At 36.4% G+C, this 20,633-nt stretch overlaps 1 protein-coding gene across 6 annotated transcripts in view; it reads left to right on the top strand.

The window, feature by feature from the left end:
* Window positions 1-20,633, top strand: part of LOC143239854 (tectonic-like complex member MKS1) — a 53,512-nt gene that overhangs the window by 10,554 nt on the left and 22,325 nt on the right. For 5 of the 6 annotated variants that reach the window (XR_013021407.1, XM_076481429.1, XM_076481428.1 and 2 more), the window contains exons 7-11: window positions 12,562-12,684; window positions 15,272-15,390; window positions 15,864-15,909; window positions 16,650-16,686; window positions 20,270-20,326. Coding sequence is in view for 5 of the 6 variants with exons in the window: in XM_076481429.1 (XP_076337544.1) it covers window positions 12,562-12,684; window positions 15,272-15,390; window positions 15,864-15,909; window positions 16,650-16,686; window positions 20,270-20,326 (382 nt within the window). In the remaining variant the exon portion in view is untranslated. Of the gene's footprint in view, window positions 1-10,815; window positions 10,956-12,561; window positions 12,685-15,271; window positions 15,391-15,863; window positions 15,910-16,649; window positions 16,687-20,269; window positions 20,327-20,633 lie in introns of those variants that run through there. The other variant, XM_076481432.1, reaches the window with a different exon arrangement.

Here is a 20,633-nt window from a genome sequence, read left to right as displayed (position 1 = left end):
CTGCATGATGCTATTAAGTCAGCATGGACCAAAATCCCTAAGGATTGTTTCCAGTGCCTTGTTGAATCCATTCTGTAAAGAATGAAAGCTTTTCTGGAGGCAAAAGAGAGTCCTAATCGGTACCAGATGGATGTATCTAATAAAGTGGCACTGAGTGTATATTAATTTTTAAACATACAGACTTTGTGGACCTGTTTGTTACATTTAAACCTTCATTCTGATATGGTACCTTTACATCCACTTACAAGATTAGTTATTGTTGCTCAGTGCTGTATTCTAACTTTTTGTGTTCATTCCATACCCCCTACCACCACCAATTTGAATTGAAAGATTCCAACATCTCTCATGCAAATTATTGTGCATCACCTCTTGGTCAATAGGAGAATGACATGCTCATATGAATTGTACATCTCCCTCTACACTTCTCTATCAAACCTTCATTTCTTGTTTGGCAACATGACTTGAGATGTGCCTTTTCGTTCATTACTGCTACATATTTGATTTTATTTACTCCCAAAGTGTTTAATTTTCAATTTGATTTAATTTCTTCAATACAATTATTATATTCAATTTTATCAATTCCATTACGTTGCATTTTCTGCACTTATGTTTGATGTTAGATTTCTGTGTTATGAATTCCAAAGTTTGCATTACACTTTGGATTTATTTGCATTATGAGTTGGGAGATTGAACATCACATGATCTATCCTTTATCCTAAACATTCTTCATGACTCCCACTAATGCTTCTGATTCTTTGCATGTTGACAAGACATTTTTCCATCACTTTCTTTCTCCTGTATTTGTCAGTCATTACCATTTCCATCTTGTGGTATCTTCTTCTTACTTTTAGTCTTTTCCTGATATTTGGGTTCTCTATATTAGTTTTCTATACATGATTCCATTGTTGTTGGGACATTAGCAGTCATGATGCTACTTGGCTTTGGTTCATAGGGTTTTCAGTAAGGTTCCCTTTGTATGTCTTGTCTTTGTACATTCCTGAAATTTATTGGGTCTTGGGTGTTATTGGTCCATATACTCTCCATCCTTCCAATTATTGTAGCCATTTGTTTATGTTGGAACCATTATTTGATTCCATCTTCCCCTCTCCATCAGAAATTGTTTTCACCTCTAGTTTCTTCTTTCCCCATTTCCTTCCCTCCTCATTGAGCTCTTCTCTTCTACCAAAATTTGTCTAAAGCAGTTTGTTAATTGTTCTGGCATTAGGCAGTAGAACCTATTCCCATCCTTCCTGTGTTTTTGTTCCTTTTTGTTGTTCTTGCATCAACATTTTCATATCAATATCTACATTAACCTTGGGTTCCTTCTTTCCCTGTAATAGGTGTGGATATCATTCATGGATGTCTCAAATGCTTACTTCATATGAAGATATCAACTCTTTCTTCTCGGTTTGTCTCTCATGGGTTGGTTAATCAATTTAAGGCCTTCTCTTCAAACTTGTTTTGATACCCTGCAAATTGTTCAGGCTTTAGCACATCATCTCCATGCTCAGGGACTGTGGTTTCTTTATTATATGTCCAGCTGGTATCTTCTAGCTCCTTCCAAACTGAAATTAACTACTTTTACTTGGCATTTGCTTTCTGTGGCAGCTCAGAGGGGCTGTTTGGTCAATACCCAGATGCCCTTGCTTTGACCCACTCACTATTTCATGGAATTGGAGGTCTTTTGAACTAAAATGTATGTCAAACTCTTATTTTATGACTTAGTTAAATGGAACTTTCATTCGCCACCCCTTCTCATCTCAGTTACAAACTGCACATGGGATTCTAATGTTTTTAGGTATTTGATCTTCCATAACTTTACTGGTCCCCTTTTGTCATGCCCATTTGTAGTCCCTTTAGGAGACATTTCATGAGTGATTGAGCTTTGGTAGGAATCCTTTCTCTGCCCCCAGTTCCCTTCTTCCTTCCTTGTGGAACTGTTTGTATTGGTGGCTAAACAACTCCTATACGTTGCACATTTCCTTTCCTGCATCTGAACTTGCATCTTTTCATAGATGCTTTCTTGCAGGCATGGGAAGTTTGGGTTAATCACAAAATACTTTGGGCTAATAGTTTGCAGATTTTAGTACTTTGCATATAGCTGCTCTTTAACTTTTATTTGTATTTCAGGTGTTACATCATTTACTTCTCTTTGCCTGGTAATGTTCAGGGTTCATTCCTTCAGCCAAATTCTACAGCAGTGGCACATATCATTCAGTGTGGGAGCATCCAGTCTAGACATTTTTGGCCATTAGATCTTTCCAAATGGAGCATCAAATATCACCTTTGTATTACTACTTGTCTTGTGCAAGGTGCTTTCCATCTGGTCATGGATGATGTTTTGCATCCTGACATTAGATCCCCTCATTTTCAAGCTTTTTTTGCCATCAGTGGGAATATCCACATGTTGATGCCTTTGATACAGACCTGTTCCCTAAATTCTCTCTATCTTTTGGTTACCTGTACTTTATCCACTGGCTTTGGCAGTTGCTTCCTATGACATGGATTGGTCACACAAACATCTTTGTGTCCAATTCTTCATCTGGTGATTTCTTGTCCATTCTTTGTCTAGTCCTTATAATTTCTCCCTTTTATCCAGATCAATTTTAGTTTCCAAGATTACATCAACTGCTCTTCTTTCCCCATCCCCTGTCATCTTCTCCCTCCCTTGTTTGGCAACCTCAGTCACATGCTCTACATTCCAACCTTCCCGTTCTGTGTTTTAACACCTACCTTTTATCAGACCCTTGGTGATTTGCTCTGATTTCACATGTTGAGTTGCCTTCTTGTTAGCTATCTCCATCTATCCTTTTACAGGTGGTATAACCAAAGAAAATGGCAGGTCTTCCATTGTTGGAATACTGCCAGGAGTTTTGCTGCTGATGGTTTATCCTGGCTTGTGTGGTAGAAATTCTCACCTGGTTCTTCAACCATGGGATTTTGTTCTCTTAGCTTTTAGAATATAAGGTGATCTTTATTCTGTACCTTTCAATTTTCAAATGTTGTAGTGTTTCTACTTTCCTTGTTCATCCCATAGTTGTGCATTCTTTCTGGCTGTGTCACCCTCAAATGTGTCCTACCTTTCCAGATTGGATCATTTATGTGGTCAGTCATTCATTAACTTTACCTACACTTGAACCACTTTCTAATGTCCAAGGTTATTTCTTCTCTTAACTCATCGAAGTTGGTAGTCTGATTTGTTTGCCATTGAGATTTCACACAGTCTCCCACTGTGTGTCTTTCCTTTATCTAGTTTGTTTCTCCTCCCACAGGCATTGGCAATTCAGGATGGCTGTTCCTCCTTTTCTCCCATTTCCCTCCCCTCAGTGGATTCCTGTACATGGTTAGGGGATTTCCCAGGGAAGGTTCTGATCTTTTAGTTTATCTTCTCTGGGATCTGAATATCCACCCATGTGTTTGCTATGCATGGTGACCCATGAAAGGGAAGAAAGGTTCCTGGTGGTTGAGGGGTCCAACCCTAATACACCACTTTGGCCTTGAAGTCCTGTGGACAGACGGTCTTGGGGTGGCCCCCCGTGGGTCAATCGGCTGGCTCACTTGAGCTATGGTCAACCAAGTACCAGTGTTGGATGTTCTCAACAGATGTTATGGACATTGTATCTAATGCTGGTGTTTGGGTATAGTGCTCGCGAAACCTTGGCATTGTTGCAGTGTCCTTGTTTAGCATTGTAGTGTGTCCCCTTGTAGACTTCCATGGTGGTTGGGGTCAGTGGGCACCCAAAATATTTTTTTTATTATGGTTCCTCCAAATAAAAACTTAAATAAAATAGTGGAAAATCAGTCCATAGGTAAATGACCTCGTCTTGAAGATTCTGAGCAGCAATCTTCAACACCTGTTCCACCTGTTCCTCATTTTCTTATATTACATTCTCTTTCAGACAAACCTTTAAGGCAGATGTCTTTTCCATTCATAAGGGACTAGAGGAACTTGCTGGCTCTCTAAAGTCAGTAAAGAAGCTTTGATATGGTGACATATTGGTGGAAACATCCACATCTCAACACAGTGGACTCCTCTTCTATTCAATGGCAACTGGAGATATACCTATTGAGGTTACACCTCACGCTACTTTGAATTAATCATGAGGAGTTATTGTTGAGAGGGATTTGAAGAACATCTCTGAGTTAGAGATTCTTGTAGGATTCTTCACCCAAGGAGTTTCTGCAGTAAGGCATATCTCCACTTGCAAAGATGGAATTATGATGCCAACCAATGTCCTCATTCTGACATTTACATCACCACATCCACTTGCCACTATCAGGGCAGATTATTTTAATTGCAAGGTATGGCCATACATTCCAAACCCTCTCAGATGTTTCCAGTGTCAGTGGTTTCTTGACTTTTGCTTGTTGTGGTGGCAAGGACCACAATGCCTATGAGTGTGAAACAGACCCTCATTGTGGCAATTGCCATGGCTCTCACCCGTTCTACTTTCGTTCTTGCTTTAAAATGGTTGGAAGAAAAAGAGGTGCAGCATTTGAAAACAATTCAAAACATTACTTACTCTGAGGCTCGAAGGTGCTGTCTCTGTTGTTCTCTGTGCCTCCAAAAGAATCATTCTCAAACCAAATGAAAAGTATTTTGACCTCCATGGTTAAAAAAGTTGATCAATCCCTAACATACATTCTAGCATTCCCCAAGATCCACTTCCTTTGGTTCCAAGTACACACGTTTCCTCAGGTACATCTTCTTCTCTAACCCCAAGATGCAAAATGATCATTCATTCACGTTCTCAATCCCCGAAATTCTCTTCCAACACCAAAGACCTGCCCAATCAACCCAGGGCAGGATCTCTGGAGGTCAACAGACCTCCCTTGAATAAAAACAATAAAGGAAAAAGATGTGGTTATAAACAGAAGGGCTCTCCACCCAATTTGCCTACACATAAATAAAAATTGCCACCTTGATACAATGGAACTATTGAGGATTGCATTCTAATCTGGTTGACATCAAAGCACTGATTGCTGCCTACCATCCTGTATGTCTTTCCTTACAGGTAACATTTCTGAAACCTGCCAACACAGTCACCTTTTGGCAGTTTTCTTTGTACAGAAATGATAGGCTGAGTGCATGAAGGGGTGGCACTGTGCCTTCCCTGTCTTTGCCACTCGACACACTCTTGGATGCCATAGTCATCCATATTTCCTTAGGTCATATCGTCACTGTTTGTTCCCTCTACATGTCACCTTGAGAGACCTATGATCAATCAGACCTTGATGCTCTCATTGAACAGTTGCTGTCTCCCTTTTTAATCCTGGGGACTTTAATGGACATCATTCTGGGGAAGTGCTAATATTGATGGGAGGAGTCATTCTGTAGAGCATAATGCTCTCTGATCACAACCTTTCTCTTTTCAACAGTGGTTTTTATACTTATTTTCATGCACCTAGTTTGTCCTTTACTGCTACTAATCTCTCAGTTCATTTCCCTTCACTATTCTCCCACTTTTCATTGAAGGTTGACAATAATCCATGAGGCAATGATCATTTTCCTGTAATTTTTTGAGAGACTGGCCATGGTCGATGCCACCCAACCCATGTGCTATGGTTGAGCTGGGTCAAGCAAACTGGCCCTCTTTCACTATTCTCACAGAACTTAATCCTACCATCGTCTGTAAGCCATCAATAGACGACTGTGTGACAGCAGTAGTTCACTGTATTATACAAGCAGCTACTCGACACATTCCTAAAACCTCAACATGTTTTCCACAATATCCTCCTCCATGGTGGAATCCTGCCTGCCACATGGCACAAAAGGCTCAAAAATGGACCTGGGATACTTTCCATAGATATCTCACACTCTCGCACCACCTTGCTTTCCAGCAGGCCCATGCATATGCTCGGTGGGTAAGATGCCAAAGCCAGAAGGACTCTTGGATTAAGTTCACAGCCAACATATCTTCTACCACCAATTCCAAAATCATATGGGACAAGATTCTAAAGGTCAACGAGCAATATAATTTTGTCCCCCTCTCGATCTTACTTTCTGATGAACAGGAAGTAACTGATACCCAGAGCATTGCTGAAACTCTAGGTGAAAGCTTTTGCTGGGTATCTAGCACTTCTGCTTGTTTCTCCATGTTTTTTAGCCATCAAGACTCGAGCAGAGTAATTACCTCTTTCCTTTCAAGCAGATTGTCTCTATGACTATAATTGTCCCTTTACACTGGTGGAACACAAAATAGCCCTTCATTGGTCTGGCACTACATCGGTCAGACCTGATGATATACACTATGAAATGCTACAACACTTTCCTGTTCTTTTTTACAGGAACATGGAGTCCCTCAGGGCTGTGTTTTGAGTGTCACACTTTTCAGTATAAAGATTAATGCCATCACTGAACAACTCCCTCTTACTGTTGTAAATGGGCTCTATGTCGACAACTTTTACATCTCATGTCAGTTGTCGAACATGAGGTATATTGAGCAGCAGCTACAAACTGCCCTCAGTCATTTACTGAAGTAGACCACAGCAAATTGCTTTAACTTCTCTTTCTCTAAAACTGCTTGCATGCACTCGCTTTTGCTGCCAACAGGGTATTCACCCTGATCCTGAACTTGGTACTGTTGAAGTTGTGCTGCCTGTGATCCCTGAGTCAAAGTTCTTGGGGCTTATCTTTGACTGTAAGCTGACCTTTATACCACACATCAAGCAGCTACAGGTCAAATGTACAAGAGCACTGAACATCCTCTGTGCCCTTTCTTCCACCACTTGGGGAGCGGATCGATGTTCTGTGCTAAAGATATATTGTGCTCTTATTCAATCAAAACTAGATTATGGATCAATGGTCTATGGCTCTGCCAGGACCTCAGCCTTAATGATGCTGGACCCCTTTCATCATGAAGGATTTCAGCTCTGCACTGGGGCTTTCTGCACTTCCCCAGTTCAGAGCTTATACACAGAGTCTCATGAACCTTCTTTGCAACTGTCTTTACTATATGTTTCAAAACTTCATTCCTTACCAAAGCATCCCACCTGGGATTATGTTTTCCTTTTTCAGTGGGCCATACTTTTCCAGAACAGATGATCTGCCATTGCTACTTTTGGCCTTCATATCCAGGTGCAGTTGGAAGAATTGGGTCTGGTCTTAGATAACACTGCTGTATCTACTGGTCAGCCCATCCCACCATGGCTTATTGCAGTCCCAAAATGTGACCTATCTCTAAGTCATCTGAGAAAAGCAGATATTATCAATTGGAAATACTGTCTGTTATTTGCTGAACATCTTTCGAACCATCCTTCCATTCCTATTTATACAAATGGTTTGAAATCAGATGACTGTGTGGGCTCTGCCATGGTTTGTGTAGTTTGGTGGTTGTGTGCAGAATTGCCTCTACAGCTTCTGTGTTCTCTGCTGAAATGAATGCCATTTCTCTTGCCCTGGATCACATAGAAGCTAAGCAGTACTCAAATTGCACTATTTATACTGACTTGCTTGGTTCTCTACTGGCCCTGGAATTGCTTCACATTAGTTCACACTTTGTTCTTGCCGATATTCAAAACCGACTGTCCCATTTCTCTTTAACATCTACTTCTATCCAGTTTTATTGGATACCGGGGCACGTTGGTATTCACGGGAATGAGCTCTCAACACTGCAGCTAAATCTATCTGTTTTGGCACTATCACTGCTGTGCCTGTTCCATACATGAACTATGGTTTTGTATTCAAGGCTCGGCTCCATGCTAGCTGGCAGTTGACTTGGAATGAGCAATGCAAAAACCAGATTTTTAAATAAATCCTATATTGGACATTGGCTATCTTGCTTCTGTAAGGATCGGAAAGAGGAAGTTGTTCTAACTAAACTACGCATTGGTCACAGTTTTTAACTTATTGTTTTCTTTTATCTGAGACTGATGTACCAGTGTGTTGTCTGTATAACGCTCAGATCACAATAAGCCACATTTTACTGTCTTGCCATTGTTATGACTCTCAACAATGGCACCATTTTAAACATGTTTGTCCTAAGGTTTATCCATAATGTTAAACAGTGTTATTAGCAATGGTGACATTGTTGACCTTAAAAACGTTTCAGTTTTTAAAGGCCATTAATCTTTTTAATGCTATTTAAGTTTTTTTAATTTATACATTAGACCTTTTTTAATGTGATTCCCTTTTAAGAATCAAAGTACATCTAGTTTGATTTGAAATTAGTAACTGGTCGTAACGTCAGATAATTCGAAACCAGGACTGGAAAGGCTAACTTCAGGTGACTTACACTGCTATTTGAACTACCTGCTAGTCATCCTGCTGAGTTATAATAATTAAAAATTTGCTACAAGTCTTTGAAACTTTTATAACTTTACTTTCTGAAAATGACCATAACATCAAATAACTCAAAACTAGTACTGGAAAGTCAAACTTCAAGTGACTAACAGTGGTTTTTTAACTTACCTGTTAGTTTTCCTGGGAAGTTATAATAATTACAGTTATGTTACAGAAAGTCCTTTACAATCTGTATTACTGTAGTTTTTCTCTTATCGCTGTAGACTAGATGTAAAAATTGGATTTAATGTTATTTATGTTTTTATTCAAAAATTAAACTTTGTTTTGTTTTACATTAATTTCCTTTTATGAATTTTACTAATTTTACTTTAACTTTTACTGGATGTTTGGTGCACATAGCCTAGTTGTTTGTTCCGCAAAACACCTAACTAACCAACCTATTTCCCTTCTTTACCCTTCTGAATACTTTTTCAGAATATATTTTCCTGTCTCTCTCTATCTCTTGGCAGTCATCATCCTTTTTTGTTTTTCAACTTCTCTATTTACCAATGGACTCATCTTTTGGTTCAAATGTGTTTTTTTCTCTACCATTTTTGCTCCTGGCTTTATTCCAGTCATCTTTCCATGTGATACTACATCTTACTGTTTTCCTTGCTTCTTGTCCTCATCATCCAGTGCAGGAGATTCTGCATTCTGACACATTGATCATTCCCTGTCTGTTCATCTTCCACTTTCTCCACCATCTCTTGATTTCCTCCTGGTTTGGATTTCATCTACCATCAGTGGTCATTCTTCAGACTTCATTGTGACTAGCTGATAAAGTTTAGTCATTTTCTTTTCTCTTTCAGGAGCCTTATCTCACTGTTTATCATGTAAATCCCATTCAGTAGCAAATAATGCCTAACCAGGCATTTTTTAATTATATACCTGGACTCTAATCCATGTTGAATTGTGTGCTTTCGTCCATGGCTCCACAAGTTTATTATTGAGATGGGAGTATTCCACAAGATCGCTTGAAGGTTCTCGATCTTGAGATAATTTTTGCATAAATATGTCATTCTGGTCCATAACACCCATGAATGACATGAGTGAAGCAGAAGGGGGTTGCTGCCCATCTGTGCCATGTCATAAGCAAATACCTCAGTATGGTCTGCTTTTCAGAATAGGGTTTTGTGGCCACCCCTTGCACTGTCTCTGGTGACGATGTTCATCCAGGCTCTCCAATGCACTGTACCTCCCTTCTTCAAATTGAGTATGAGAGTTCTTGCCATTTTCCAGTTCCAAGCCACCAGGATAGAAAACCATGGAAGCAATCTCTTCAGTGAGTTCCACAATAAATAGATTAGAATCATTCAATTGAGAGTAGGACAGTGGTGTTTTGCTGGTGTAGCTGTGACAAGGTCTATACAAGAGTTGATCCATCTCCTTACAGGATGACGTGGCCTCCTGATGCTACTTACACAGCTGCTGGAATTGATCCATCACTTTACAAGATGATGTACTTTCATTATACCATTTGCATTACCATGGAGTTGGCCTGTCACCTCATAGATTGATGTGACCACCTCCTACCGTGTGATGATCACTGGAGTAGATCCAGTGCCTTTCTGGGGGAAATGTTCTCCTATTACAATTTGCAGGATCACCTGAGTTGATCCATTATCATCCAGGATGATGAGGACTTCTATCATTTATAATACCATGGAGTTGATCCATCACCAGACTGGTTGACATGGTCTTCTGCTATTATTTCCCCAATAGTAGAGTTGAACCATCAAAATACAGTTCACCTCTTTTTTACTGGGAGCTCTCATCCTACCTTCACTCTTAACAGTCCTCCCACAAGTGTATTCCATCCATTAATGCTGAACGACCATTCCAGATTGCTGAGGTGGTGATGATCCTTGTGTCATACCCAATAATTGGTATGGGTCTTGTTCTCTGATTGGTTTCATGATAACCCATCAACATGAGTCCTCACAGAAGTTGAGTTCATCCTCTTGATGCTGAATGACAATTCCAAGATTGATGAAGTGGTGATGATCCACAGGTCTTGATCTCTGATTCTTGGGTTTGAAGAGAAAATAGTATAATCCTCATCATACCCTTATGTGGATGTTGGTACCCAATGAGGAGGATTTGGTTGCAGTTGACTTACTAAGTATGGTCTGACATGCACTAGCCACTCTACACCTCACAATTTTTGCCCTTGTGTTTTACAAATTATACAGATAGGCAACAAGTATATCTGGCTCAGAAGTGGTGTAGTTTTCCCCTCTTCTGATCTTCATATTTATTCCTCTCATTGTTAATGATATTCTTTGGGTACTTTTGGGGTACCTCTGTCATTTCCTTGCACCAGTCTCTCTTCCTTCTCAATGTTGGATTCAAGCTAATCTTGTGTGTATAGGTAAGTACCATATCAAAAGTTATAATTTTCCTACTGAAAATGTGTATTTTTAATAGGTACTTACCTCCATCTCACTTTTCCAGTGCTCACATCTTCTGCCAAACTTTAAAGGGAAGGTTGACTGGAGGAGTCACATGAGCATGTCATGCTCCTAATGGTTGAGAAGTGACACATGATGATTTGCTTGAGAAACACACTGGAATCTTTCAATTCTGACAGGGTGGAGTGAAAGGCTTGTGGCATGCAAAAAGAAAATATCTGCATATAAAGGGCAGCACTGAATGAGAATAACCAATCTTGTGTGTGAGTTAAGTACATAAGAGAAGTACTTTTTCAGTATAGGAAAATTATAACTTAAATTGAGCAAACTAAAATTACATTCTTAATACATCTATCTTTAAACTGAGGAAGTGACAAAACTAATAGTATGGGGAATAAAAATGAAACAATAAGAGCCAGACAATTTGATTAAAAGTTGACAGTTATAATTGCTTTACGAACTATTGAAATAAGTATGAGTTTCAGAAAACCTAATGGTATTATTTTTTGTTTTATAATTTAAAGAGGATCTAATGTCGATCCACATTCTCATTATTCATATGGTTCTAATTACAAGTAAGTTTTTATTTATGTGCATCATCAAAAATTTCACTGATAATCCTCAGAAAATATGAAGACTAATTAAGACATTAATGTTTGAAATGGTAATTAATCTCTCACACAAAAATGCTAATCTTATGTGTCTGCCTATGAGATTTGTATACACTAGCCTTAAGATAAGTTTAATATGAACTGCACAGATACATGTTGATGTCATCATGTGACTGTAGAATTCCACTAGTAGAAGAGCAACACAATCTTGATGTGCAGTAACTACCTCTGTGCACTTTCGCTCGTGATTACTTCATTCATTTCCTTAATACTTCATTGAACAGACATGTTCAATTTGACGAGATTTGCATTTGTTAATGAAACTTTTCCCATTTTTCTTCAGCTTTTATTTCAGCTTTTTACTGTTATGTTTGCCTCTACCTTGATTGATCCTGCCTTCTTAAGATTTCTGCTGTTTAGGAAGGTAAATGTATTTTCCAATTTATTTCTGTCTCACTTGTATGACTGAAAAGGTGTGGATTGGCTCCTGTGTCTTATTTTAGCTGTTTGGTGTTACTTATCATGGACCTTTTAAAGTTCTCAACATCGTCTGCTCTAATCTTGGTAACCGTCTTCTTCCAGGAATATTTCTCCTTCTATCCTTACTGAATGGGTCCTTCAACTCTTCTGGGTCATTTATTCTTCTCTGGCTACAGATGCTTGCAAGCTGTTTCACATTGCTTTGCATCAGGTTCATCACCTGTCTCTCGCACTGCTTGGATGATCATAATCTCATTCTGCTCATGCATACATTACTTCAAGCTCAAGCTTTTTTGCAAAGAAACAAAATGAGATTTTTATGGGTGTGCCCCCATGGATCCTCTGCTTTTGGGTATCACACTCCTTGGTCTTCCCTTCAAACATATTTTGGAATGGAGACCATGCAGGTAAATATTTGCACCAGCCCCTCCATAATTTAAACATGGGATTCCATGAAAGTAGTTCAAGGCTGGTGGCATGTAACTCCCATAGGTAGACATACAAGGGAAATTACATTTTTATGTGTAGAAGTATCTGTTGGAAATACTTTTTTAAGATTAGAAAATGATTAACTTTGAAAAATAAATCACATTGATGATTTCTCAGAAAGGTGCTGTAAGAGATTATTTATATGTTTAGGTAGCTGACAATTAACCTATCTAGATTCTCACACTTAAAAATATGGTATTATTATCATTACACTGTCTATTACAGTAGTGAAACTTTTTTATGTTAGTAGTACATTTCTGAATACCACTTATGGCTTGTTCTAATGCAGGCTTCAGGATGTTCCATGTGGATCACATATTGTTGTGAGTAGTCAGGCAAACAAAGATGGGCATCTGTTGACTGCACCAACTCGGAGAATGTGGATTATGGCAGATATTAGACCTGATGATTGGTAATAAGGGGCAAACATTAACATTTGTTTACCTGAATGTGTAGATTAGAGAAAGCATCTAGCATGGCATTAAAAATAGTTAACTGCCTATAACACTAAATACTTGGGAGTCTACATTGTAATTAGGGGTGTAGCCTTAATATCTGCTTAGGACACCAGTTAAGCTATTTTTGGCCTGATGAACTTTAGTTTGTATAATAGGTGGCATGTTGGTTATGGTGGACATAAATTACTCTTGAAATAAGATAAATTAAAGAGAGAGCAAGGTTTACATCTGTTCAATGAAACTGAAAGCTACGCATACTAGTCCAAGATGTACAATGATTATGTAAAGCTTAAACATCTTATAAAAATTACCATTACCTACTTTCTCATTGGATCACACTGACCACATGATTCAAATACGATCATCAGTCTCCATACAACAGTGTTTTGTTTATCTTGATAAAATCATTTAAGCTTGTAGTAAATATTAGAAGTCTTTTGTATACAAAATAAAATCAGAATTTTTAATTAAGTATTTTAACTAAAAATTTGCCCCTGAATGTAAAGTTAATGCTGACTGTTCCAAGCGCAAAATAATTTTTGTGTGTTAAAATTTAAAATGCTTTATTTCATCTGAAAATTTTAAAATTTCATTTGTGCAACTCTTTAGAACCACCTAAAAATATGTCAAACACCTTTTTTAGAAAAATTTGATATTTTGTATATTATTTTTCTACTCTAATTATACATGACATGTAAAGTTGACAGACTTCACAACTATGAAACTTTAAAGGTTGAAAAATGCAAAATAAAGTGAATAGTACTCTTTTATCTATTTTAGTATTGACAAAGAAGCTCCAAGGTACTTCTTATCAGAGTTTCTACTTCTAACTGTTTTACCTCTTATTTCCCGTATTTATTTTATTGTTAGCAGCTGAAGGAGAAACCTGCCAAACATAAAGCAATGAATCACCACTCCTGTCATTAGATTGTTTACATAACACTTTAATGCAGCACCACTGATAGCAAATAAACAACACAATCACCAGAAAATTTATCATAATCCTGGCTTCAAGAATACGGTAGAAGAATATTGATCAGCTTGTTTACAGTACGGGTAGTTCTCGATTTACATGATAGTTACATTCCAGGAATTTATCATGTAAATCAAACACTATTTCCCACAGAGTATACACGATACATGCAATCCCAATTGGAATGCTATTAGTCAAGCCTTAATATGCTGCAGGAAGTGTTGCCTATTCTCACATAGTCAACATAATATACTTACAGAAAACATCAACTCCAGTGTGAAGCATAATGATAAATTGATTTTAATGGCTGTTGTATGACCAAATGAACCCTACGACCATCTGGCTACTGCTAAGATAACCATAATGTTATTGTCATTGTAACATCACTTGAGCTACCCTGTGTCAAGTTATTGGCTAAAACGTCAAGCACATGGCGAGTAAATGCTTCTATTTGTACCGTTACAATACACAAATCGTTCAAATGTTGTGTTGTGTAAAACGAATTCACGTACATCGAGAACTACTTGTATAGTGGTGACAAGGAGAATTGCCTAAAGTAATAAACATTTAAGAAAATATTTTTATGTGACTCTTTACAAAAGTTAAATAAGCTTGTTAGGTATTTGAATGTTAGTTATTCTTATAACGTGGTTTGAATCTAATTGTATAGATACACAAAGTGTTTAACATGCAATGTGTGTGCATGTGTTTAATTACTATTTACTCAAATGCTTAATTTTTAGTTAATTTTCTTAAATAGAACAGTATATAAAGCTAGAAAATATCTTCAGAAACCATGAGAAGTTATTAAAACAGTAAAGTTTTAAATGCTGTATGTGCACTCAAGTGGAGTTTGTTTACATTATCAACAGCCAATCAGTGAAGAACTTCACAAGTCCCCATCACTCATCCAATCAATGGCTTACTTTGTAAATCCTTCTCCTGTCTCTCATTGCTTGTGTTGGTAATATAATCGTGTTTTTCTGTGATGATAAAGTAACTTTATTGCTCTAATTATGTCATCAAAATGACCAAAAAGTGAAGTATAAATTCATCAGTTTGTTGATTGAAAGTTTGATGTTTGAATAGAATCTTAGCTTTCACCATTGCACATTCTTTATACAATAAAGCTTTAAAATACTACTTTTATCATTATGTTATATTAAGCAACATTTTATTATTTTAAGTTCTGAACCTATTTGTTTTACCAGTGAGGAAGCCAGAAGTGTAGGAATTTTATTCTTCATGTAAAGTTGAGATGGTTTAATCTGCTGTGTGATCATTAGCTGGATCAAGTGATATACCCACTTCCCTCCTTGTCTTGTTCCTTTCTTCAAATGCAATGACCAGCTCTACATAGCTTTATTATTTAGTAATAGAATTTTTTTCTTATTCTTGTAAATTATACTTGTTTCACATTTTGGGTCTATTTTAACAGAAAAGTTTCTCGCTAATCTTAAGGATAAGAAAAGCTTTTTGATAGTGAATGTACATCTCATTAAACACGTTAATTTGTAGAGGTATATCAAAGTGTGAACTTCCTTTCTTTTCTTGTGCCTGTATTTCAGTGATACATGTGAAGAGGTGATTTTGTGTTCAATTGGGGCAGACACTAATGGTGTGTTGATAGTATCTCCTGACTTTAATTTTGATAAAGAGCCCTATATAATTCAGAACAGCTCTGGAGGTTAGTTTGTTTGTTTTTCTGAACTAAATTGGAAAATGTTGTGATAAACTTTTCACTCTTAAAATTTATATATGTGTGTGTATTATAAAGTGTCTACCAGGTGTAAATTTTTTGTACAATGTTTTGCATTAAATTGAAGATTTTAAATGTGATTAGTAGAAATATGTGATCATTATCATCTGTTGCATTAGTACCTTATTATTGATTGTATATTGTGAAATTTACTATTCAACAAAAGTTGTGCTATACTTTTAAAATTCTAATCCATGCAGTCACCTTTATTATTTCATTATTTTACTTGTTCAGAGTAGTTGATAAACATTAATAGAAAATTTTTCTTACAGACTATTTACAAGAATTCTCTAAACATTTCAAGTAAATAGAAATCAACCTTACAAATAGAATTTGTAATTCTTTATGTGATGTGATTATAATTCAGTTACACAGCTGAGTTTGTTTGTTGTTGTTTTCAGAAGAGTTCAAAGTCATTATTCAACATGCTTCTGAGAAAATATCAAAGTAAGTACATTTAATTTAGAGTTAAGATATTTTTTTAATATTTAATGATAGACCACTTATGATAATGATTTACTAATCTTCACAAGAAATATTTTATCACATTTCCATATTGCTGTCTTCATCTAATTTAATAATTATGGAAATATTATCCACTTTACCTTAGGTAGATAAATCACAATTAATCTATTTCTTATTCTTTGGGAAGAAAATTACAGTAACTTCATAGCAAAGTAGTTTTATGAATTACAAGTGAGTATTTAAATAAAATAGGCATATCAGAAGTATATAGATAAAACATAATTATACTCAGCAGTAAAAAATGTAAACCTTTTAAGTAAAATATTTAGATAAATACAATACATTGTTGTGCTTCTCAACAAATCTAAGTTACAATGTTAATAAAATGCTCATATTTAAATTTTCCAACAACTCCAGGACTTCTAAAGTACTTATTGCATTCTTTTATTAACTTAAAATGATTTTTTTTGTAGAAAATGCTCATTTAAATGTAAATTATTTTACGTTCAGTTTATTTTCATGGTGGAATGCTTTACATTGTGAAAAAGGCTCATTTACTTTGCTATAAGTTTTCATTTACCATTAGGTTATTAAAAAAGTATTCATTAAACTGAGATACCCTACAGGCTATTTTTGTTGAACCAATCACATAATACTTTATTTAAATTTATTGAGAGTGTGTTCATCTGTTCCTACTTCACCCATGTTTCCTTTTAATAAAGGGAAGAAAAGGAGAGAGAAAAAAGCATGTTATTTGAGGTAAGTTCTGTATTCCATATATGCTGAAAAATAATTATTGTTATAATAAAATTTATTTGTTTTTATGGTCCTGTAAGGACCAGTGAAACATTTGCAAAGATGCACTGAATTTTTCAGTGAGACTGTTGGATTTCAATGTGCTCCTGGTAAAACATGGACAGCTCAACTGTAGGTATCTCTCTACCACCTTCAAATCCAGAGATACATCTGTTCACTGATGCTTTCCTTCAGGGGTGGGGTACTTGTATAGAAATGTGGAATTCAAGGAACTTTGGTCTCTTAGAACTTTAAGCAGTTCATTGAGCTGTGATTCAAGGCCTTGAATTGTTGCAAGGGAAGTTGGTGATGTTTCATTTGGACAATTCCACAGTAGTCTCATCCTTTTCAAACAGTGGATCTTCTCCTTTGAACACACAAACACCAGATTCTCTTCCTCACTTTTTGTGTTCCAGGATTAGTGAATCTACTGGCTAACCTGTTATCGCATCCCAACAGAGTTCTTTCTATGGATTGGATGGTTCTTTCTCAGATTTCACATTGGATCTGCTCTTATCTTGGTACACCACAGATTGAATCTTTATCCACACATTGGAATGCTAAACTCCCATACTATTGATCTTCAGTACCTCATCCTCTGGCTGTGGAAGTAGAAGCTCTTAGCCAAGGTTGTACAAGTCTTCCTCTTTAAGCATTCTCTTTGTTTCATCTGTTTTTCAAGGTTCTGTCACTGATTCACTTCATGTGCTCTCAAATTCTGGTAGTACTATACTGGCCTGGTCAGTACTGGTTTCCAGTTCTCCACTATCTTCTGGGCTGACAACCTCTTCCCCATCCTCCCTAGCCATCTCTGTTGCAGCAACCTCAATCAGACATTTTGCATCCAGTAGTAGGTGTTATTTAACTTAACACCTGGCTTCTATGTGGTCTATTGCACTACATCATGGATTGACAAATAAAGTGATGTCCTTATTAATGCATTTTATTTGACATTTTTCTTTGGAAGTTTATTAAAAGGAATTATTTATTTTTTGTTAATGGTCTATCAAATATGGGTTTAACTCTTTGAGTTCTGTTGTGCAACACCTCATTTTTTGACATGGTTATTTGAGGAAGGTTTGGCACCTTCATCCTTTGTTTATTGCCCTGTATAAGGCTGCTTTATCAGTTTATTTTTATTTTTTTATGTGAAGAAAAGTTTTGAATCCCTTTTTCTGTCATTACTTTTCAAATAATTTCAGGTTATCCATTGTCATCATTCTTTCCAGGTTTCTAATTGGAATATCGCAATGGTTTTATGTGTATTGTAACATTCACCTTGTGAACCTTTTGGGTCATGTTCATCTTATCATCGTTTGCTTAAAACATGTTTTCTCATGTTATTGGCCAGCAGGGTTGAAGTTAAGTTGTATTTGCACTCCATGTTCACAGGACACTGTACCATTCCAACTATATTCTTTGTATCCAGAAAAGGTCCTTTCTAACGAAAATTGCAAGAGTTATGGAAGGAGAAAGGACTTTCTCTCTCATTCATCTTCCCTCCATTTCTCATTTATGACTTTTTGGATCATCATTTATGCTGCTCTGTTCAGGCTCTCCAATGTTATGTGGCATGTAATGAAGTGTTTTTGAGGATCATGTCACAGGTTCTTTATCTGTTAGAATTATTTAGTTTCTTGAAACTTACACCCTGTCACTTTGACTAGTTGGATTCATCAGTTGGTTTAAATAGCCTACTCTGGTCTTTCATTGGAAGAATAGATACTCCTTTATATCTCATCTCATTATGTTTGATGATCCTAGCAGCTCAGTTGTGTTGTCTGCTGAGGATAAATGTACAGATTGGTATTCGAACCACACCTCACACCTTTATATCACACTATTTACATTATTTTGACTGTCACCTCCTTATATAGGTTTCTGTTACTACTCATGGATATTCTACATGCCCCAACTTGATTGTGGCAGAACTGAATGACTTCATTACTTTTATTTTTAGGCATGTTCTTGTCATTCTCATTTGGATCCCACTCAGGTGGAAGTGTTGCCTGGTCAAGTATACTTTGACAAATTCGCACTTGCTACCAGTAGACTAACAACTAAATTCCTGGTAGCAGGGAGCTCTGAGATGTGGTGTTCCATGATTTTGCCTTGACACTTTTCAGGTGGTGATCAGTTGTTCTAAGTGAAATACCATGTACAATACTCAACCGCCATTCATGGATTTTCATAAGTAAAGCATTAGGGAAATTTGCCCATCCCTACTAGCTCCTGAACTGAACAAATTAGGGTTGTTTTATTTTTCAAAATAGGGAATGTGGTTCACTCATTGCACTGTATCTGAAGCATCATTCATCAGGACTCCCCTCTGCAAGTTCCCACTTTTCCTCTAGTGGAGCATGGAAGTCCTTATCACTCTCCATTTTCAGTTTATGAATTGGTGGAGAAAGGTCTGTTCTTCTTGAGTGATGTTTGAACTCTTTTTTTTTTTTTTCCACTCAAAGAGAAAAGGGCAAAGCTGATTAACCTCTTACACTTAACTGTGGATAGTTTTCTCAGATGTCTGACTGGGAGCCTGTCCAGCCTATGTGGTTACCTTCTCTTAAGTCTGATTCAGATATGACTCTTGGCTATCCAGTTGAGTTGAGTGTGGTCATTCTCTTCTTTTCAATTATCATAAAAGAGGGACCTTGACTCCTTGTAATTCTCATAGTTAGAGAGAGTCAGAAAATTAAAATCAGTAAGGGCAATATAATGGGGCATAAAGGGTGGAGTAAACAAGGTAGAATTCATACCATTTCTTAGATGGGCAAACGAGAGAATCTTTCTTCAGGATAAAGCTAAAATGTGAACCAAGATACGTATTATCAAAAGTACACTTTCAGTATAGGAAAAATGTAAAGTTTCATCAACCCAATAAACAGCTTTGAAAGAAATGTGGCATGTGTACAACAATGAGAATTGAGGCTTACAGAACAAAATAACTGTTTAAGATATTAAAACTACTGCTTGGTAAACAAACTCATGGATTCAAATTGTAATCTCATTTGGTGAAAGTTTTTCTTGGGTAAAATTTACAACTTTGTGTAACATTATGAAAAGTAATTGGTCTAGTTTTTTTCCAGTAAAATAAATGTAATTTTTACATCAGTTAATAAAATTTGACCTTTAAAGCCCTTTGTTATGCTTTAAGAACTCTACCAGATTTTTATACATGTAAAAAATGGCTGGTATGAGTAGAGAAAGCACTATGTAGAGGAGCAAACAATGTTTCAACCTTCTTCAGACATCATCAGGTTTGCTCCTCTACATGGTGCTCTACTCATACCAGCCATTTTTACATATATAATTTTCTCTACAAGTGGGTTTTCTCATCATCACAGATCTACCAGATTTTTGTTGTTGTTCTTCCTTACAAAAACAATTTATATTAATATAGTAAATTAAGCACTGTTTGCTTATTAAAAAGTTGTTTTCAGAAACCACACCTTTTTTTATGTACTGTACCCTATAAATGTTTAAAAAAATGAGACAGAAACCTTGAAGAAATTAATACATTAATGCTTTATCTTGGAATTCTTTTCAGTTATATTCTAGAAAAAAAGAGTTGGTGTTTGCTTGCATAGGAAAGGAGTTTGATAATGTAAGTCATTTTCTCTCTCAGTAACTTTTACAAACTTTTAACAACAAATTAAATAATTACATTTTCTATGTCATATTTATAGAATTGTTAAGCATCGCAGAGCAGGAAAGGCTATAAATTTACATTTTTAATTTGGATTATATCCAGATGATTAACTCAATTAGCCAATGTAATCAGCTAGTGTTACGTAAAATAACTGATTAATCAAAGTTACAATTAAATCTATTGATGGCACAATAATAAACTAATGTTTCTGATTGTTACTTTGATTATTGTACTATCCAAAATATTACTATTATGATTTTGT

This window comes from Tachypleus tridentatus, chromosome 13, assembly GCF_004210375.1.
Source record: "Tachypleus tridentatus isolate NWPU-2018 chromosome 13, ASM421037v1, whole genome shotgun sequence".
NCBI lineage: Eukaryota > Metazoa > Arthropoda > Merostomata > Xiphosura > Limulidae > Tachypleus > Tachypleus tridentatus.
The sequence above is the reverse complement of the archived record's forward strand: the minus strand, read 5'-3'. Positions and strand labels throughout refer to the sequence as shown.